Source organism: Lissotriton helveticus, chromosome 2_1 (assembly GCF_964261635.1).
Source record: "Lissotriton helveticus chromosome 2_1, aLisHel1.1, whole genome shotgun sequence".
Lineage (NCBI taxonomy): Eukaryota > Metazoa > Chordata > Amphibia > Caudata > Salamandridae > Lissotriton > Lissotriton helveticus.
This window is the reverse complement of record NC_136059.1, coordinates 384084294-384107229: the sequence shown is the minus strand read 5'-3', so window position 1 is coordinate 384107229 and position 22936 is coordinate 384084294. Positions and strand designations below refer to the sequence as shown.

General features: G+C 42.8%; 1 protein-coding gene across 1 annotated transcript in view; it reads right to left on the bottom strand.

Moving 5' to 3' along the window:
* C7 (complement C7) overlaps window positions 1-22936 on the bottom strand; it is a 643094-nt gene that overhangs the window by 555657 nt on the left and 64501 nt on the right. Inside the window, exons 5-7 of the mRNA XM_078675005.1 lie at window positions 17663-17804; window positions 3084-3222; window positions 2535-2672 (exon numbers count right to left, since the gene is read on the bottom strand). Of these exons, the coding sequence (XP_078531131.1) occupies window positions 2535-2672; window positions 3084-3222; window positions 17663-17804 (419 nt within the window). The remainder of the gene's footprint in view (window positions 1-2534; window positions 2673-3083; window positions 3223-17662; window positions 17805-22936) is intronic.

Here is a 22936-nt window from a genome sequence, read left to right as displayed (position 1 = left end):
CGTCGAGAAGCCCAGCAGCACGACGTGTCAAGAAGGAGGACATCAGAGACGGAGAGGACAGCCCAGCAGCCCGACGAGACGTCCCTGGAAGTCCACAGCAGTTAAGGAACAGCAAACTCCACAACCATTCTGTCGGAAGACAGAAAAAAGAACAGGCTGCATGCTGGGCTGGGACCGCTTATGTACTGCCAGTGGGAGGGAGTGGGTAGGGTATCCCAGCATGCTCCTTTTCTTTTTTTCTGTCGTGGAGATGGTTATCTCCATATTTTAAGGAATGGGACGAGGTCAGGAGGGACCTGGGGGTAATGTCGGTCAAGGATTTCAAAGATTACAAAATTGTTTTCTTGAGGGATGACATGATGAACACAGCAGTTTTTACACAGACCCTCCGTCAGAAATAAAGAGTAACATAGTTATTCAAAGTTCACCAAATTTGCCACGCATATAGAACCCAATGAAACACCCAAGTATAATTCAATATGTTATAAAGTGACACGTCCATTTTCAAACAAAAAAAACTCAAAGTACTGAACAACTGAATTCTTTCATTCTCTGTATTTGTGGGCATATGTGGATTTACCTCTAATTTGAGCATGTACAAAATGACCAGAGTTTTATTTTCTGGCAGTGTATGTTGGAAAGGTGCAGTGTTTTCCGAATTAAAAGCAAACATGTATCATGTCGTTTTAGAAAATTACACATGCAGCAAATCTTAAAAATGACAATATTTGAATATGAAATTAAACGTAACTCTCTGTACACTTTTGCTTCAATTGATTCTATTACTTAAATCAACTGCATAGAATCAGTGTATACAACCGAATGTTCCACACTGACGATTGGTATGATGACAGAGGCATCCTAATAACAAGCACTGGCATAGCCAATAGGTCTCGCCTTTGGGACCTTATAAGTATTTAATTATGCAACACAATATCCTTGGTGCAACATCAACAGTTGCATGGCTAAACACTTAAGGTCCCAAAGGCGAGACCTATTGGATATGCCAATGCTTGTTTTCGTAGGCGCGGGGCGATAACGTGTTTTGCCCAAAATCACAGGATGTTGAGTTTCATTGCCGAGACTCGAACCCACTTCTTCAGATCTGAGATCGACCGCCCGAGCGGTTAGGCTACATCCTCTCCCTTTACCCTAATAATGCAAAAAAATCTAATACAAAGGTGCTCTTTTGTCAATGCAAAAAAAAATTCTTACAGTAGTTGAGGGATTCGACTCCAAATGTTACGTTATATTTTGTTAAGCAAGGCACATGTAAACAGAGCTTCATGGTTCTGTAGTGAAATAGAATAGTCACAGAGACTATAAATGAGCACACCCACGTTGATAGATGTTTCCTGAATAGAACCTAATTAGAATACGTTTGTAGTGCAAGTTGAAGGGAATTCCGTAGTCTGGTCCCAGCAATAGAGAAAGATAGCATTGAAAAGTCAGATTGACCAATAGGTTTACCATCACTTTTGCTATATGATGAGGTGTTTGACCCACAGGCTATATCACAGGAAGAAATGCATTCAGACCTGCTAGAGGCTAAAAAGATATTAGGAGATCTGATATCTTACGTCAGTCACACAAATCATTATACACACACACACACTATTTCATATTTGTAGCTCTTAATGATACACCAAACTCAATAAATAGTGTGCCCTATTTTTAAATATATTATCACCTATCCCTGTGGCTTTCAAGGCACACTTTAGGGATGAGTTATGAATACATAAAAGTAGCCCTATCAACATAGCCAAAGCAATTTTCCCTGGCATATGTTCCTTTAATGGATTTAAACTGCAATTAGAGCACGGTGGCGAGCTCCTAGCAGCCATGATATTTTGTGTCACATATGTGGTTGGTGTAAGGCCACACCGCTGCCTAAATATGTCATTTAACTTTCCATGCAGTAAGTGTATTTTATGCACAATTTTACAAAACGTCTAGGGAAGTTAAACACGCTAAATATGGATTTCTAATACACATAGCCTTTTTTGGGGGAAATATAGGCTCTTTACTACTGTTTAACAGTGGTAAAGCGCACAGAGTTCTAAAGCCAGCAAAATTTAAAAGGAAAAAATGGGGAGACCATGAAAAAATAGTATACTTCCTCACAGTTAACAGATGAAACGCGGTGGTAAATGCTTTTGCAAACTGCCCATGAAAACTGCCCTAAACTCATGATTTCAGCTCTGAATTGTAATTTCTCTAAATTATGCTCTAGTATATTCTGAAGAGTGGACAGGAATAACCATTGTTTTAGTTTTTAAATAAATGTATGAATTGGGCTGTATGGTATTCTAGTCCCATTTTGAAAGAATACATACAATTTCTGGATATTGCAGGCATTTAATATTTGCTACTGATTCTCTAGTAGTGTGATCATATTTGTAAATTAGGCAGTTTACATGCGTATGATGTTTTTCTCTTTTGTGGGTAGAAAAATAATTTCAGTTCTGGTTCACAATAAAAAGGTTTGAAAGTAGAGAGCATTTTAGTGATAAATAACTCAAATAAAATCCCACCTTATCCTTTTTATAGGTATTCTCCCAGGATTTATCACTATAATCCCCATAATTTGTCGTCACTTTTTCTGTGCTTCTTTTAATATAAGACCAGCTGCTATTGTAGAAGTCATATGAGAAATCATTCTTGACTTCAACCTGTTGAAAAAGAAGGAATGGAAAATCAGGTAAAACAGCAGCAGAGAATATAATATTGCTAATGGCCAAACACGCCCTCCACTTTTTGTAATTGACAACATTCAGCACCTTTTTTTTGGCTGGGTTAAGTAGTCGATAATGTCTTTAAAAACCGAAGAGGAAATTGGTGGGAACGTCTGCTATATTAGGGGCACAAAATTGGAACGGAAACACACCCTAAGCAAAAGTTATCAAATTCTTTTAAAAACTGCATTATGTAATATGTTTTTTTTTCCCCAATGCCTGCCATCTCTCATTAAACATTTAAAAGAAAAAATAGTACATTGGTCTACACAATGCACAAAAATATCAGTCTGTAGTTTTTTTTACAAAAATACATTATTAAGATAATCATCACTGAAAGAAAAGTACCTGAAATGTATACGCAAGAACACTCTCACTTAGTCTGTAGTACTGCCGAGTGTCTCCATTAAACACAAGTCTGCACTTTCCACCGAAGCTTTTAGTGTGAATAACACCACTCTTGGTTTCACCAGTTACAACATCAAACCTAAACCACAAAAAAAATGCTATCAATAGTAGAACAAACAATTTTATTTAATATACACTGACATGTTTTCAATTATACGATAGGGTGAAAAAGGCAATTTTTGGGTCCCATTCAATGGATTTGACAAAGAGTCATGCCTGCCTTCTGTCGGACTGACCTATAATGCAATCAGGCAGAGCCTTGAGGGATGGTCTGGCAGGTCAGTGTGTGGGCCATTTTGTTAGCAGTATATTGGCCTGTTTATGCTCAAATGGGCCTGATTCTACTATTGATTTCCCTAATATTACCACAAGCATTGTATGCAGCAAACAAAAAAACATGTATTCTGCCAGACCTTTCAAAACACCTATACAGCGTGTCTTTACGAGTTCAAAACTGGACTAGTTTCCAAATGTGGGCCCCTTTTTCAGGTATCTGGTCGCTACTTGGGGTCACTTTTATTTTGGCACCTGTGCCTATTATATGCCCCAGTCTTACCCTGTGCCTACCTGCCTTATAAGATTTCTAGTTGTTCTTTGGTTGAGTTCATGCCTTGGCGGCCGATTGACATCCTGCTAGTTGAAGTGCCAGTGGAGGAGGGGATCCTTTAGCTGTCTATTGAAGCTTAAGAAGGAGGGGTTTGTCCTGATATGTACTGGAATGGAGTTCGATATTAGAGGCATTGGTCGAGAAGGAGCGAAACAGTGTTTTTTGTTTGTGGGCTTTAGGTGGAATAGGGAGTAAGGTATTGGAGCTTCTTATGTTTCTTGACTGGCCTGCCTTTTTGGACCCTAGGGGGGCCTTTTCTATTACCGGGGCTGGTTTTGCAGCATAGCTGCAATATCGCCCTCTGTAACAAAAGCAGCAGCAGTGAGACGGGAGTGGTGCTTCCAACTAGCACCCCCACCCCGGGGGCCAGACGCGTTGTTTGACAGGTCTGGTTTCAGTTCCCAGTCTGGACGTGCTGTGAGGGTGGCGTTCCCGTAGTCTAATCTTGACAACACCATCGCTTGTGTGGTTGATTGGAGGTCGCTCTGCGGTAAGTAAAGTTTGATTTTGTTCACAAGTGTCTTTCAGGTTGTTGAAGGCACTCTTTGTACTGTTCTTTATGTGATCTTCCATGGTCGTCAGTACGGGGTTACTTCAATTTATTTACCATTTAATTAGTTAAAGTGCAAGAAAGATAGAGTTTTTTAAACTTACACTCAGACTGAATTGTAATGATTTGTAATGGTGTAAGGGCCTTCATTGGAATCCATGTCCCCTAATACAATTGTAGAAACTAAAAGGGAGCTCATAATATTGACTCCCAAGATATGGTCAAGGGCCCGGCAGGATTCCCTGTGCTTCATGGGATATAACATCAGATGGCTAATTTATCAACACTTTGCTCCAGGGAGGTGTAGTTTTGCTATTATTAACTCTGCCATGATAATGAAGAGTTGATGTTATGGTCTCAATATACCTGTAGGACAATATTTTGACTGCAGTATTGTAATACAATGCCATAAAAAGGCAGCTGTGAGGCATATCGCTCATTACTACAGAAAAAACCAACAGATCTCAGTCAGTCTTTTGATCCTTAAACTAGGTCCTGATGAACATTAGACTCACTTTCAAAGTTGTGTGCATCATTCATGAGCCTTTCACTGCCAATGAAAATGGAAAAATTGTAAAGTGTGGCAGCAACTCCCAGGGTATGGTATCTCATGTTAAACAGAGTTGAAGTAATCGAAAAATAACTCTTTTAGTAAAAAGAGAAAAAATTTCAGATTTCTACAAGAATACAGATGGCTAGTTGAGATCTCATAGCTGGGGGAATGTTCAGTGTCTGTATTGTGCCTGCAGATGTTTAAGATGGACTATTTCTGAGTCTGAAGTTCTCAGAAAACTTCCAATGGTATTGTAACACTGTAGACACACCAATCAATCATGGTCTTTTAAAGCACGGCTACTCACCCGTAAGGGTCTCAAGGCACCATGTTCATTTTTGTTTAGATTCTTTCGTAAATATCACTCTGTATTGGCAGTAGCAAAGAACACTCTCCCTGTCGGTTATACGCACACTGTCCACACATCTGCAGTCTTATCAGATGAGTTTTACCCAAGAACCAATGTGGAGAAAGAATATAAGGTTATTTAGATTTAGATGTGAGCTGGATCTGCCTGAGAGAGGGTTGCAGAGGGAGTTCTGCTATACAGATATAGTCACAGACCATAGAGTCACAGAGAACATGCAGTATCAAGTATACATTGATAAACCATAAAGCTGATTTTTGAATCCCATTACGCAATGACCAAATAATCAAGCAGCCCAAAAGAAATTCCATTGTATCTTAGCCTGCCCGTGCCGTTACACGTCGGGACCAATGGAATGCAACTCAATCTAAGCCTCAGAAAGGGGTCGTCCAGCCGGAAATGCAAGAATATATATGCTTCTCAATGGGAGCAGATGAATCCCCAAAACAATGTTGCCCTTATTGGGTTCTGCGAATGATGTAAAGCTTGAGTTCCTATAGACTAACAAGCTTGGGACCAAGGTCAAGGCATACCCATGCCACTTACAGAGAGAGTTGAAAAGTGATGGATGGAAGTGCTTTAATCAATGAACTACTTGCTCCGCATGCACCACTGGTTTTGCATTCATTTCTTTCCATGGTTTCTGCTTTTGTGTGTCAGTAAGTATGCAAACCATCCATGTGTAAATCAGATCTAGTCCTTGCCCTAGAAAGGGATGATCTATCAAGAAAAAATATTACAGGATGAGGCAGTCCTAGGGGAATATCACTATTACTGGCAATGGCTATAATGATTGCAAAGAGAGACATTGCAAAGAACTGGTGAGTGGATAAGCACCACTCTTCAAGGCAGATGAATTTGTTTATAATGCCTGTGGTTGTTCAAAGAAGCAAGAGAAAGTTTGAGACCAGAGCTGGGCACACTATGGAGATATTTTGCCCAACTGCAGCAAAAAGCCTGATTATGATGTATATTATGGTGTGACTATGCTATATGTCAGTAACTAATTATAGGTGTAATGGATAGATGCTGCAGTTTTGTTTTGTACTTCCATTACCATAATACAATAAAAGAGTTATAAAAACACTATTACCTGTACTCTCTGAACAGGTACACAAGAAACCCAGGGCATGTTTTGGCCTTGTTGGGACTCATAGCTTGGAGGGAAACTGGTGATCATATGGGAAAGAGAGCTCGGGACCCACATCACTTAGTAGAAAAGTGTTGGATTAAATGTCTTGTATCAGTGTGAAGAAATAGCATTTGGTTTGGTGGCATCAATATGTTTTAGTTTGTATTTGGCATTAAACACATGGACCAGTCATTTTCAAGAAACAGTCAGCTGGGCCAAATTTCATCTGAAATGGGAGCGCAATATAATCAGGTGTGCTTGAGCTTTGCAGGACTTCATGCGTTAGACACATTTTATATCCCTGTGGCACAGCGAATTTGACACCCATATTTAGGTTTGCCCACTTTTCTTAAGCCAGAGGTCTTCAAACTGGGAGACTTCCCCCCCTGGGGGGCCATAAATGATCACAGGGGAGGCACCAGGCTCTGGCCAAGAGAAGCATCATGCTTTGTTTTAAATTATAACAAATGAGCAGCAATGAGCCACTTTGTAATGGACCATCACTAACATATGAGTTACTTACCTTCGGTAACGATGTAGCTGGTAGAGACGTTGTCTAGCCGCAGATTCCTTATCTTAGAATATCCCTAGGCATCAGACTGGGTCCAGAAAAATGTTTGCAGCAGCACCTCTGTGCGCAGGGGAGATGGTGCCACTAGACCCCGCCCTGACGTTGTCCGCGTACGTGACGTCAGCGAGGTCATATAAGTCCCTCCCGGCGCGCTGACGTCAATTTTCTTCGGAGAAACTTTTTAGCGGCACAATGCGGAGCCACCAACAAAAAACTGTGAAAGTATGGGAACAGTGTGCAAAGGATGAAAAATATGTGAATAAAGAAGGAGGATGGTGCAAGACACCAACGTAAAAGACAGAATTAGACACTGCCTACATATAAGTGAAAAAGCTATGAGAAAGAGCTCTGCAAGCGACAGGAAGACCCTACCCCAAGTGCAACAAGGGAAGAATATCTCAGCAGACAGAAATAGACTGTCATTACCATATAGAACTGTGCCGTCCAGCAAGAACGGAGCACAGAAAGAACAACAGTCCATTGCAGGAAAGTATGAAAAGACTGGCACTTCCCCCATAGTAATGGAGGTCTGAAACAGAGCTCAATAGATCCCCAAAGAAGACGACTATGGAGGAGACAAGAACCCTGAGTCAATAGAAAAGGCAGGAGGGAGGAAAGGCAGCAGGAAAAGAAAAGAAGACGAATCTCCTGATGAAGGTGAATCAGAAGACACCATTTTACAGGAAAGAAGCCCCTTGGAAGGAGTCAGCTGTATATGGCAATTCTCAAAGGGGTGCAACAATGTGAGCACCCGTGAGAGAAAAGCCAATGGCAACTGAAAGAGGCAAGTGGAGAACCCCACTTGGCAAGGTCCTCGCAGGATGGGGAGGATGGGTGGGCGTTAAGGAATCTGCAGCTAGACAATGTCTCTACCAGATACATCGTTACTGAAGGTAAGTATCTCGTACATCTGGTAGAGACATCTAGCCACAGATTCCTTAACTTAGAATAGATACCACAGCCATACCCCAAGGGGGAGGTGGGTCTGCGACAGAACAACAGAAGTGCCAAGCACTTGAGCCGGCAACAGAGTGATAGACAATGGGGCAGCTGTGGGAAACAGCCAGACTGCAACCCAATTAGCTCAGAAGAGCAGAAGATAACAGGATGCAAGTCATCCCCACAAAAATGCCGGAATGGTGCTACACCATACCCGTATAAGCTTCAGAGGCAGAAAATGGCACCTGCCATATACCAGAACAAAAGAGAGAGAGAGGAAGAAGGGCCACTCTCAGCTCAATGGCGCACTATGTGGACACCAACCAAACATTGAGAAAAACATGAAGAGATGCAACCAGTGCCTACCAGGTTAGCCCACGGAAGGAAGGCCAGAGAGGCTGGAGCCAGGAACCAAAGGGCAAGAAGTGGAAACTGAGCTATGTGTTTAGAAGTGCAGGCGGGAACAATAAACACGCCACGTGCACACCTAGTCCCCAAAGGGGGACAGGGGTGAACAGTAACAATCTGAAGCACGCTGATGCGGGCCACCACTGAAACATGCACAGAGCAGACAGCCACAGAGACAACAAGGCGGCGTAGCTAAAATAAGCATAGGACTGCCCGACCAGGCAGCTTGACGACTAAGGTGCAGTTTGCAAAACAAACCCCTGAACGTCAGGATGGACAAATAAGCAAACTGGATCATGTGGAGCAGGACGGTGGCGGTGCAGGAAAGAACGAGCCACTTGATCACTGGAAGCTGGCCGAACCCAGGTGCCCAAAAGGGCATCATAAAGAGAAGCTTCAAAGGGCAGAAGCTGCTCCACATTGTCTGACCCACGGTGAAGGACATCAAGCAGAGGGTCAACAGACAAGGGGAATGAAGGGGGCTGCATGTTCAAAATACAAGTGGTCAGAATAGTGCAGTGGTGCCATTAACAATATATGGTGCCGGGAGGTTGTCATTACGAACTCCACGGTACAAAAGGGGGTGGTGATGGACGGAGCATCTGAATCAATCAAACACTCACACTCAGTCAAAAGATCTGGGTTTAATCCATCACCGTTCTTTAGCCCACTCTGCCACCCCAGTTCAGATATGGATATATGCAAATCAGTCTGACCCTGTGCCTCATGGGAACAGTCCAGCCCGAACTGCCAAGTGGCAAAGGGAGTCCCTTGCTCACTTTGCCACTGGATTCAAGCAAGCCGGGCTGAAGACGGCTGGAATGCCAGAAACCGGTCCTCGGCAGCTTGTTTCCGGTCCAGGGAAGACATGGCTTGGCAGTTCGGGCTGGACTGTTCCCATGAGGCACAGGGTCAGAATGATTTGCATATAGCCATGTCTGAACTGGGGTGGCAGAGTGGGCTAAAGAACGGTGATGGATTAAACCCAGATCTTTTGACTGGGTGTGAGTGTTTGATTGATTCAGATGCTCCGTCCATCACCACCCCCTTTTGTACCGCTTTTGGCCGCCATAAGTGTGGCAGGGTATGCTCAGACGTGAGTCCCTTGCTCACGTTGCCACTGGATTCAAGCAAGCCGGGCTGAAGACGGCTGGAATGCCAGAAACCGGTCCTCGGAAGCTTGCTTAGTATTTAGGGGCACCCTGAACCTTCTTTCCTCAGATCCAGGAATGACAAGAAAAGAAGAAGGACGAGAAGCCGTGCAGAGCTAACAAGAGAACGACGCCCACTGACTTGGCCCCAGCCCTACAGGCCTGCCTCCCCTCGAACCTGCTCCTGTGAAATCCCGGCTTGTGCAGCGGGTAGCAAACTCACAAACCCAGGAGGACCTGCCTGCATTCACTTCCCAAGCTGTTTCTCCCGTGAACACCGAATGTGTTTCAACTGCAGCTTCTGGTGCCAACCAGGAACGGAGAATCCAGCACACTCTGCACCCGCCGAGCCCGACCCGTGTTTGAGTGAACAAACACCACGAGGAGGTCCCCCTGGCGATCCTGACCCAAGATCCGACGACCCCTGAGCTGCTACAAGCCTCCAGTTGACGCCTGCAGCCTCAATCCAGAGGACCCCCGGTACCGCGACCAGAGCAGGTAAGAAAATCTGATGTCCAAAGGCACCCCTGCACCCGATGCCCCACGGCCTCGTGTGCCCAACCCAGCGGTGCCTAACCATCCCTCAAGATCCCAACTTACCCCTCGAAGTGGTGGTCGCTCCTGGAAGATCCTCATCCCGAGTCTGCAGTGTTTCTTTGTCCCGGAGAAATCCCATTGAAATCAACAGGGGACCCGACCTCAAAACTGCACCCGGCTGCCCTAGCGCCGCTGTGGGTGCCACTTTGGCGCTAACTTGGTCTCCAATGTGCCCTGAGCTTAACCCTAGGAGCTTTGCTTCCACAACCCTGTAGCATGCTTGCCATCCGCCACTAACCGGAGTCCCCCTATCCCCCATTGGTTAAAATTGGGCCTCAACACTCTGCACCCGGCCGCCCGAGTGCCGCTGAGAGTGCAACAACTGTGCATCACTGACCCTGGGAGACCCCTGAGTCTTTCCCCAGAACCCTAACCCAAAATACCGAGGGGCATATTATCAAGGGGGTTTATCTCCGCTTTTTTGGCTTTAATAGCCAAGAAAGCGGAGATAAAATTATCTCCCTATTACCTAGCTGTCGCTAACACCAGTTAGCGACAGCTAGTAGGAGATAGCGACCATCCTGGGCCCCGCTTTGCCTGTCAGTGAAATTTATCACTAATGACATGCAAAGTGGGCGTGCCAAGATGTTAGCGACTGGAAACAGTCGCTAACATCGCTATCTCCTATTACCAACTTTTGGAGATATTCGCGCTAAGCGCGAATATCTCCAAAAGCTAACACCTGCCCCTGAGCAGTTCTTAGCCATGTTATCCAATGGTAGGTGGATAACATGGCTAAGAGCATTAGCTCGGTAATGCATGAATATCGCTGACTTTTCAGGCGATATTCATGCATTTCGGCCGATTTTTATCGCTTAGGAGATAAACCTTGATAATAGCAAGGTTCCTAAGCGATAAAAATCACCGCAGCTCGGCAATAAAAATGTTGCCGCTAAACCAACATAGCGATAATTATCGCTAGTTGTTGGTAGTATGCCCCCGAATACTTACCTTTACACCGATAACTCATTTTTCCTCAAAGGATAACATTGCCACTTTTTCTCCCAATAAGTGTCGACTTTTGAAAACTGCAAATATTCCTTAAAAATTAGCAGAATAACCAAAACGCATTTTCTCAACTGTTTTCAGGAAATGTCCCAGTGCTGAATCCAGGATCCAGCAGTGAGTAAGAAAAAGTAACGATAACCTAACTTACCTGCTAAGTGAATTTCCTCCGATAGGATAACATTGGTGATTCTATGTGAAAAAGTTTCAGTGTCAACTATTGAAATACAGTAATATTCCTTAAAAATCGTACCTTTAGCCAAAACGCATTTACTCACCTGTTTTGAGGAAATGTCCCAGGACTGAATCCAGGATCCAGTCCTGTGGTAGCAAAAGCAATCTGAAAAGTAAGGAACAGCATTTTACTTTAAAAAAAACATTCAATTGAATGTACTATACCTGCAATGTGTTGCAAACTGCTTTCTTAAAACTGTCATCAAAACCAGTACAAGTTACACTGCTATTTTGAACTGTGTTCATACAAATAATTTACTACTGAAAAGTATTTTTATGCTTACCTGTACCAGGCTTGCTTGGTTCTAGAAATGAAACAACAGTATATATTTTTATACAAAACAATTGGCCTAGAGTTCAGTTCTTGAGTGTGTAAGACCATTTGCTGACTGAGTGTGTATATCAAATGCTTCACACTGTCCTCTGATACTGCCTTACTGCTCGACCAAGCTACCACTTTAGAGAGTAAGGTTATATCTAACATTAGCCTCTGTCAAACCTCTGGAGACTTCTGGACTCTGTGCACACTGTTCCTTACTTTGGTGCAGTATATACAGAGCCACTTTCTTATAGAGGAGGACCCAGCTGGGTCGCCCCCTGACGACACCATATGGATCGTAGAGGGGGACCCAGCAGGGCCGCGCCCTGACGAAACCATATCTCCAACATCCCTGGAGGGCAGGGGCTCATTTGGCGCCGGGGGCGAACCCACCGGCGAGTCCGTCGGGGACCCCGTAAGTAGCCGAGGCCCCGAGGACACCCCAGAGACAGGAGAGGACCCAAGGGAGGCCTGCAGAGCTGCGGCATAGGCCTCCAGCTGGGTCCGAGTCACCCCCACGCCCGTATGGGGCGGATAGAGGGGGATGACTGTCGGGTGCGCACGTCCAGAGGGTTCCGGTAACCAGTGCCCTAGACAACAGATGAAAGTGAGGTCGAGGACCTCAGCGACATGTGCCGCGACTTACCAATAAGGGGCGAACAACGTCCCAGGGCCCCAGAGGGCGATCGACGGAGGAACTGGAAACCAGAGGGGCCTGCCGGCGATGAAGAGGACGGGGAACGAGATGACTCCATCCGGGACAGGCAAGCCGAAAGAAGCTTCATTCGGCGCTCCCGCCGGGACTTCGGCTTGAGGTGTTGGCAGGCATCACAGTTCGTCGAGTCGTGGTGTTCGCCCAGACACAAGAGGTACTGACAGTCTGGATATAAAGAATCTACTGGAACCTAATTGTGTCCCGTATTCATGCTCAGACCACAAAGTTGATCTCAACAAGTGACACTTTCATGCCAGAGAGAGTGAGAAAGAGAAGATACAGAGTCTGAAAAGCTAGAAATAGTACCCATCAGCCCACTCAAAAGTGGAATCTCGTCATCTGGGTTGTTCAGTGTTGGAGAAAGGTGTCCTATAGGCTCCTCCTCAGGGAGAGTCTGAGGTTGCCTAATAGCGGACCCAAAGATCAAGCATTCAACCAACAGATGACAGTGTGTGAGCGGAAGGGGCAGAAGTTGCAGTGCTCAAAAGAAAAAACAGAAAAGGAAAATAATCCTCGTGATTTAAAAATACCGACTTTGATGACATAAATTTTTTTTATTGGGTCTGACCATCAATGTGGTATTGTTAAAAGCAGTATGCTGATAGCATGCAAGGAATTGCTATCCACCATATATGTTAGTTGGTCAACATGTTTCAGCCTTGAGCGGCTTTCGTCAGGACCTATGATTTGCTACTGCAACACTTACTTATTGTGATTTAATACGTGATTTACAACCACTCTCCAGTTATTAAAAGGAAGATGGTGTGTCTTCTCCTGTGTACACAAATGTGGGAAACAAAAGTAAAACAGTATTAGAAATATGCATATCTGTAGCATAAACCTCACAACTCTGTACAAGTAGAATGTATGAAAAGATAATTCTAACTCACCCTAGTTGAAGGGAGAAAAAACCTCACCTCACCTGGCAACTGCTCAGGATGAAAGGAGGCCACGCACTGGAAAATAAGCGCATGGATCTGAAGTTAATTTCAGAATAGGACTATTACAGTCACAAGAACATTTCATTAGTGATACAAATGACAAAATGGCAAGCCTAGATTAAGCATGTATGAAGATTAAGAAAGCGTCAAACTAGAAACCTCCATTCGGCCAACTCGCATGATGGTCAGAGTGACCGAGTAGCCATAACGTGAGGAAACCAGGACGTCTTTTCCTCATCTCAAAAATAATAATTAATTAGTTCTCAGTAAGAGATTTAACACATACAGCGCTGTTTGTTAAACAGAAAAACCCGCATAATGAGACAGCAAAGCGCCATAGCTTACCTCTCCGTCGTTGCCTCGGAAGGAAACCTGAGCCGAGGGGGAGGTGGTAATGCTGAGTCGTAAGCGGGGTTTTATCTGTAAATAGCGGACCTTAACGGGAACTATCAATATATGAGTTCTCATTGGCTCGCTGTATGTACATAGTATTGGCCAATGGTGGCTGTCCAAGCCTCAGAGCGGGGCTGCGAGAAACAGTAAAATGTAGACCAATAGAGAGCCATTTCGGCGACGCCGAGTCCGTCGAGATAGCGGACCTTGTTGGAAGCTCATGGACGGAGTATTCTGATAGGTTCACTGTCTATGATTAATATGGGCCAATGGCTGTATCCTTCGTTCCAAACCTCGGGGCAGAACTAAGCGAGGCAGTATTACGTGATTGGTTAGGTGTAGACCAATCAAAAAAGAGCCGATTTAACGTAGCTGAGTCCGTGAAGGTAGCGGACCTTGTAGGAAGCTAATGACGGGAATGTTGTGATACGTTCACTTTTCGATCAATGTGGGCCAATGGCTCACACACAGCCTCAAAAAAACAATTAAATTGAAGCTATGCGAGGAAAGTTGACGTTAATGGTTACCCCATAAAGGAAATGTGCTAATCAGCTACCTCAAAGTTAAATCAGTCAGGGCAAAGGACAGTTGATCCTTCGTTCGCCACAGATCATGCGAACTTGTTTTGATAGGTTGTCTGCTTGCAAAAGAGCAGAGCAAAACAGACCCGATGCAGACAGATAGACATGCAGAAAAAATCACATATCCAAGCAGTCTTCTGAAGCATAAACATGTATAAGTGTTTCAATGTGGTTTTAGTGTGTACAAAGTCAAGCGTGGCCAAACTAGACTATAAAGATTATGTATAATAAAAGAACAGATATCTGCTTACTACCGATGCGTAGTCGAGTCTAATCTGTTCTAAAAACTGATAACATATACAAGCCTGAATCTGGCTCGCGATGAGACAAAACAGATCACACAGATGTGTTATGTGGTCAAAAGGTATTCTAGTGAGTAAAACAAGGGGCGGGTAGTTTTTCTGCTACATTGGCAAAGAACCTGTATCAGCGGTATAACACTATAACCGAACAGTCTGGAGCAAAATTATGCCAGATAAAACCCCGCTTACGACTCAGCATTACCACCTCCCCCTCGGCTCAGGTTTCCTTCCGAGGCAACGACGGAGAGGTAAGCTATGGCGCTTTGCTGTCTCATTATGCGGGTTTTTCTGTTTAACAAACAGCGCTGTAGGTGTTAAATCTCTTACTGAGAACTAATTAATTATTATTTTTGAGATGAGGAAAAGACGTCCTGGTTTCCTCACGTTATGGCTACTCGGTCACTCTGACCATCATGCGAGTTGGCCGAATGGAGGTTTCTAGTTTGACGCTTTCTTAATCTTCATACATGCTTAATCTAGGCTTGCCATTTTGTCATTTGTATCACTAATGAAATGTTCTTGTGACTGTAATAGTCCTATTCTGAAATTAACTTCAGATCCATGCGCTTATTTTCCAGTGCGTGGCCTCCTTTCACCCTGAGCAGTTGCCAGGTGAGGTGAGGTTTTTTCTCCCTTCAACTAGGGTGAGTTAGAATTATCTTTTCATACATTCTACTTGTACAGAGTTGTGAGGTTTATGCTACAGATATGCATATTTCTAATACTGTTTTATTTTTGTTTCCCACATTTGTGTACACAGGAGAAGACACACCATCTTCCTTTTAATAACTGGAGAGTGGTTGTAAATCACGTATTAAATCACAATAAGTAAGTGTTGCAGTAGCAAATCATAGGTCCTGACGAAAGCCGCTCAAGGCTGAAACATGTTGACCAACTAACATATATGGTGGATAGCAATTCCTTGCATGCTATCAGCATACTGCTTTTAACAATACCACATTGATGGTCAGACCCAATAAAAAAAATTTATGTCATCAAAGTCGGTATTTTTAAATCACGAGGATTATTTTCCTTTTCTGTTTTTTCTTTTGAGCACTGCAACTTCTACCCCTTCCGCTCACACACTGTCATCTGTTGGTTGAATGCTTGATCTTTGGGTCCGCTATTAGGCAACCTCAGACTCTCCCTGAGGAGGAGCCTATAGGACACCTTTCTCCAACACTGAACAACCCAGATGACGAGATTCCACTTTTGAGTGGGCTGATGGGTACTATTTCTAGCTTTTCAGACTCTGTATCTTCTCTTTCTCACTCTCTCTGGCATGAAAGTGTCACTTGTTGAGATCAACTTTGTGGTCTGAGCATGAATACGGGACACAATTAGGTTCCAGTAGATTCTTTATATCCAGACTGTCAGTACCTCTCGTGTTTTTTGCTGTCGAGTTGGGGGACTAGGTACTTTTTCGGTCTATAAAACAATCTCCCCTTGGACCCTCCACCACTCCTTTTGTCTGTTTGTTCGCCCAGACACCACATACAGATAAGATGAGGGTCCGTTGCGGACATTTGCCGCAAACAGGAACAACAAGTTTTATAGCCCGAAGGCATCGCACACTGTCGCGAACCGTCAAAAGGGGCCTGAAAACAAGCCAGAGAACCAGCTTACTCCGGATCCGCGTTGCATGCGGAAAAGAAGGAAAATGACTTCAGCGCACCGGGAGGGACTTATATCACCTCGCTGACGTCACGTACATGGACGATGTCAGGGCGGGGTCGGGTGGTGCCGACCCGCGGCGCGCAGGGGTGCTGCTGCTGCAAAAAGAAATCCGGATCCAGTCTGACGCCTGGGGATATTCTAAGTTAAGGATTCTGCAGCTAGATGTCTCTATCAGATATCATTTGTCAGTTATACCCTGACTGGGAGTATGTGTAAAAGGGGTGACTGTACTTAACTGAAATGTTTTAGACATATTTAAACATTGTCAGTTAAAAATAATAATTGTGAAAATTTGAGGGAGGAACCGATGATTATTTTTTTTAACACAGGCGTAGCTGCATTAAGAAGTTTGAAGACCACTGTCTTAAGGTAGCCCACGTAGACTTCAGAAAATGATTCATGGCAATACATGCAACACTCTGAACCACTGGCAACTACTCCAGTCCCTTTTTTCTAGCTTGTCTGTGACAACCTTACAATAGTACCTGAAAAATCTCTTAGGTGGGTGGTCCCAAAAATCTCTAATGTAGTTGTCTTGTTTTCAGTTGTAGCATGAGTGGACAAAAATGGATACATCATTTTCTGTGCAGAACAATTAGAAATACCAATGAAAGTCTAACTATAAAGGACAGTTTTCACTAGAAACATTTTCACATGCCACCGGTCTAGCCTCTCATTCCCAGCTCTTATAACTTTGACACTAAGATGTGAGTTTGTTTCTCTAAAGACTAACAAAGACATGGAAATAGAGAAGTACAGAAACTGTGCTTGTGTGGTGTTATGTAGAAACTGCTTCATGTTGTGTATATTCTTTTTCCTAAAGGTCGAACATAGATGAAACAAGAACATTAGAATGTAGGTTTGTCAGAAGTCAGCCATTTCTGGAGCAGGGTGGATATCATTTCAATGTCAAAAGAGGAAAGTAATTGTAACATTGTACTATGCCTGGTTTAATACAATACATTTCAAAAGTTTCATTGTCCCTTTTTGGGCCCCATTAAAAGTCAAAGGTTACATTTTGATCCCTGTGCAAACAAAAGTTTACGTTGGGATTGAAACTGAAGCCTCATCATTACATGGTCAGGGCCAGTTTTACAATCACAGATGTTGATCAAATCAAACTCAGTCCTGTGGTTTTTGTATGCACAATTTGCTCCAGGTTCTCCCTAGAGTACATGATACACTCAGAACAGTGCAGGAAAGCGGGAAGACGTATTGCAAGGACAATTTTCAAACATTTTTCGCTCAGCGTGCAAAATAACAAATAGGGTACAAAAACGGAATTAACACCATGCGCAAACTATTTATCTGAATCATTTTTGCACCCCAATGCAATACTGATTGAGGGCATCATTGAGCTATGCAAATTCTCAAATTACATAATAAAAGGCAGTAAGGCAGTACTGTAAGACATTTGTCAGGGTTCTCTGGTAATTAATATGGCGCTCAAAGTCTTTTTGTTCTCAATTAACCTCACCCAGCTCCTGTGAAGTCAGTGTTCGGGGGAGTTTTATCATTGTCGCAGACAGGCTTCCGGTCTTCACACTGTTCTTCGTCTGTGCTTCTCTCCTCACAATCATGGTCGCCATTACACACCAGTGATTTGCTTATGCATTGCCCTGAAAAATAAATCACCTTTCAATGGTGAGGGGGATAAGAGAGCCACACTATACTCTTCTCTGAACTAACTTGGCATTATATCAATTTAGACCTCAAGCTAGAAGCTTCAGTGACAGGAACAATAATATATGATTGACAGGCAGTAGGTGGAATATTAATGCAAGGAGAGAAAAGACAATCCACACTGTTCTTGAAATGCTTGCCATCCTGCCTACTGCCTGTCAGTCAACCTCCCATTTATGTTTGAGGACTGACAGGCAGCTAGCCTGATATTGCACACATTAAATATAAAACAAATCTTTAGCATCTTATGGATATTTGGACTCAAATGCATTTGTAGAGAAAATCAGTTATTAAACATAAACCGTCTTAAGTAATGCATGTGTCTTGGTCGTCTATTTGCATAAGCATTGCATCCTTGTGATTTGCATCATACTGTGGAACATTATTTGCCACCCCTTATTTCCTTCCTCCAATTACCAGCTACCAAAAAGGTCCACAACCAGATCCGGAATATTTTTTTTAATTCGAAGTTGTCACCATCAGGAATATCATAATTGTGATGGCTAAATAAATGTTATCAGAAATGTGGCATCCATTTATATACTTATTCAGCTACCCTCCCTTTGAGAGCTCACTGTCTGTTAGGGGAAACAGCCTTAACTCAGCGGCTCGAACCATGCTGCACAATAACAGGCTGGTCCGAACCACTGACGCGTCTTTACAAAGCGTTCCTTTACCACGCAAGTCGTTACATCTACTTGCCTTAAGGCAAGTGTTTTTTGATTGATGTTGGACCTGAAGTCCAACACTTTCCCTACTGTTGCACAGACTGGAGTTGAAATAGTAAATAATACTATTCCAACTCCTGTGCTTTCTCTAAAGCAAGTCGTTGTAACAACTTGCATAGTAATAGAATGCATTTGAAGACGCATTCATTCTTCGGACTGCAATATTAAGGCCGGCGTGATTAACTCCTGTGTGGTTCAGATAGACAACCATCTGTTAAAGTGAAATAAATACGGTTGAGTTACACCCCTGATTTGTGTAGGATTACACAACCTAAATATCTTGTTGTGCATAACCTGATCCTGTGCTTGGTTGGGCTGTAGCAAATATCCCAAACCGATTTGCAAGGAACATGTCTGAGCAATTATTAAAGCATTTGTGGCAGAGATTTTGGTTCCTCTAGGGACTCAAGGAAGCTGTCTCCACCTCTGTGGATCCGTAAGTGTACAGTAATTGCAGACTGCAAACTGCAGGAGAAATCGCCTATTCGACTGTTGAAGAAGCACCCAAGATCCAAATGAGTTTGACATTTGAACTTAGCATTGGGCAAAAATGTTGCTGCAGGATTGTCTTGACTACATGCTGAATGCTTCTGATGAATGCAGCTTGACTATGCCTCTATCCCTTGGACATCTCACCTGCCTGTTACACCAGCTTGAAAAGGTTGCTGGCACATCTTGTAACAGCCTGAGCTGGTCTCTGTCCTTAATGGGGGACTAGCTGAAAACTGTGACATGACATTTAACCATTGATCAGCCTAGTTGTGTGCATTAATAACATGAACATGAAGCTTCGGGTTGAACTTTCATGTTGGTAATACTAAGCTGGTTCTCAGGGTGGATGGCAGCCATGGCCCATATGACAGCTTGGCCAAAACCTGTTAGATCCAAATCATCATTTTTCTTTGATCATCAAGTTTGCCTTTATTTTTCACTTTTTAGAATCATTTTTAAACGGTCTAACCTAACATGTTACCTAAACAGCAACTCTGATGCACCACAGTGTCAGCTTTGGTGATCTATGAAATGTAGGAGGCAATGTACTGGTCTCTCCAAACTCATCCTCTCTAGGAGTACCTTCCAGTTACTCCAGTTCCTGCCTGCACCGTGGGGCAATGACTATGGCCCCCACTACGGAAATTAAGTGCATTTACTAATGGTTATAGGCAAGCCTTTGTTTCTTTTCTAAAGACAGGTAATGTTTTGATCAATGTTTAATTGTGTTTGCATTTACTGTAAACCTCAAACCTGTACAAAGAAGAAATCAAGATCACCTCCAGTGCTCACAGAAATGGCATTACACAAATCTATTTTTGTTTTTGTATTATTTTTTGGGAGTTGTATATAGCCTGAATTTGACCCGAAGGTATCAGAGCACTTTACACGAGCACCAGTTGCGTTACAGACCAACACATTAATTTTGTTAGGCACGGGGAGATTAATTGATTTATCCAGAATCAGAGGATGTTGGGGGTCCATGCCTAGACTCGAACCCAGTTCTCCAGCTTTGAGGTTGACCACTCTAGCCATTATGCCACATCCGCTATTGTGACAATATTTGTTTGCAAATGCTGTGCACAAAACTGAGTGTGAGTTCTGTCTAAAATGACATGGTCTGACCATCTCTCACATCTTTCACAGAGGCAGTCTAGCTGACATACGTATGGATTTGTGCCTTTTTTTGTAGCTTGTTGCAAGCAATGGCTAAGAACTGGGACTATAAGCTTGAACCCTACTTCAGCCTTCTGAACAGCTACAGCAACTGTGTGGATCTGGCAAATGCCCTGGATTTGACCTTGAATCTTCTCAAGACCAGAACTAAGCCTGATGCCCTGTTGAAGATCTTCAGGCTTGCCATACATCCCTGCGGGAAACAACCATTGCAACGCAGTCATTACAACGCACTACATTTACAACGCAGACATTACAATGCAACAGCCTTTACATTGCATGCCATCACAACGCATGTCACTACAACGAATGCCATTACAATGCATCATAAGGTAAGTAATGGGGAACAGTAATTTTTACCCTACACTACCCAACACTTACCCTACTGTTGCTCTCACTGGAGTGGGAATAGTCATTTTACCCCTACACTATCCAACACTTACCCTACTGTTGCACTCACTGGAGTGGGAATAGTAATCTTTACCCCTAAACTATCCAACACTTACACTACTGTTGCCCTAAAAGTATTATGAGTTGTAATGGAATGTGTTGTAATGGAATGCGTTGTAATGGAATGCGTGGTAAATATAGTTTCTAAAAATGCGTTGTGATGGCATGAGTTGTAAAATCATGCATTGTAATGGATGTTGCGATGTAAAAAATGCGTTGTAAAGACATGTGTTGTAAATCTTTGCATTGTAACGTGTCCTATTCGTCCCTGCTGACCTTACCTCAGTGGATATCTCAAACAACCTCAAATAATTCAGTGACACTAACCATGAGTACCTGTGAAGTATGCTCAGCCCTGCTTCAGGGACAGGAGATGTTTTCCCAAGAACAACCTACAAATGCAAGTAAGTGAGTAGAAACTCTGCCTGTGGAGCAGAATCCCTCCCTGTAGCCACGTATGATTGTGTCACCTTTGAGAAATACCTCCCCATGACCCACCTAGGCTGTTTCTAGCCCTCTCTAATCTGCTACTCTTGATCTGGTGTGGCAATGAACACTGGCCCTTCACCACCCACTGTAACCTAGGTGCTACAAGTGTACCCAAATCAATGATTGGTTTCTAAAAATATTTGGCATTAGAGAATGGGCCCTGTGCCCAACACTCTCCATAGTAGCCAGCTGGCTTTCCATGGTGGTGGAAGAGGGCTAATTTTCTGAAGCTGAACCCAAAAAAGATTTAGCTTTCACTGGGTAAATATTTCCAAAATATATAATGCTGTTTGGTCTAAGGTAATGTTTGCCTCTGCCACTCCTCTTCCCCTCACAAGTCAGCCCCAACAGACAAGTTGGTAGTTAATCTGAGCATTTTCAATAATTCCAATCCGTCTTTGGAAATCCAGGTAGTGAAGGTGGCAAAAGTCTGTTTTCTACAGTTAACGAATCCTGGCGGCTACTCTTTAATTAGCTTTAGTTTTATAACCCAGCAAACAATGACATAGTCCAGTCTTGGCTGAATATTATTTATTTATTTACTTATAACATTTATAGAGCGCACTGTTACAAAAAACGGTGTCCTGGCGCTAAAATGAAAGCTTCTCTAGCCCGGCCTGAAACTTAATGAACAAAATATTGAGAAGGCAATTGTAAACGAAAATACAGTGCTTACCGGTGAGTCAGTGCGTTGTGTTTTTGGGGGTTGTAAAGTTAAGTTCTCTGATTATACTGAACAAGCGGCTACCAACGTCATTATCATATGAAATCTCTACTATTAATGTCATAAAACTTTCGCAATTACTTTATCAACCTTCCTGCTTCCTCAAATTTGCTTGAAAATGCTCCATTTATCCACTCTTTTTCAAACATTTCTTGGCCTAGCTTGCTTAATGACCACAGCTAAAACAGTCATGATAAATGTGCAGATAAAATGAGCGCACACTTCATACTAAATTTTTACTTTCCAAAAGCCAAATACAGGGAAAAATCCAAACAAAAGCAATATTTGCACTGACAGGTTTCAGCTCCCTATTTGGAACATACTCTAAATGAGAAGCGTTGCAATTTCTTTAATCGGGTGATCTCAGATGTTCCACAATTATTCTGTGTATCATATGTTATATTGTTTTTGACCTATGATATTCAGCTTTTCTCTGTTTTAGAAACATTGTGACATCTATGAAATATTAATCCACTGAGCTGCTATACCCTTTTTTGCAGCTTAAATGCTCATTTAAAAAGAAAGCTCCTGGTCCTTCAGTCCTATATTTTAATTACATCTGTTGTGCTTTCAGTAATAAAGCAGTTTCTCAACTAAACAAAAAAATAGTACATGCATTCAAACTTGTATTTATGTTAATTAAAGACAAACTCTTTAATAAGTAGAACAGCCTCACAACAAATATTAGGGGACCACATCTTGCCAATTTTATTTTAAAGAACTAAATGATAGCTCACACACCATTAGGGTGTATAAATAGTAAACACATGTAGGAAATACTATAAGCAAAGGTATATTAACAAGTTAATGCACTTATATTATAACTCACATGGATGAGATGAACACTACATCGATGGTAATTGCAGTATGGATTCAACTTACCTCCCTACTGGAGAGCTCTGAGCCGGTGAACAGTCACAATATCGAAAAAAAATATCGAATTGACAGAATATTGAGTTTTATATATAGAATGGACATAATATCGAATTGCAAAAATAGAGTGGTGCAG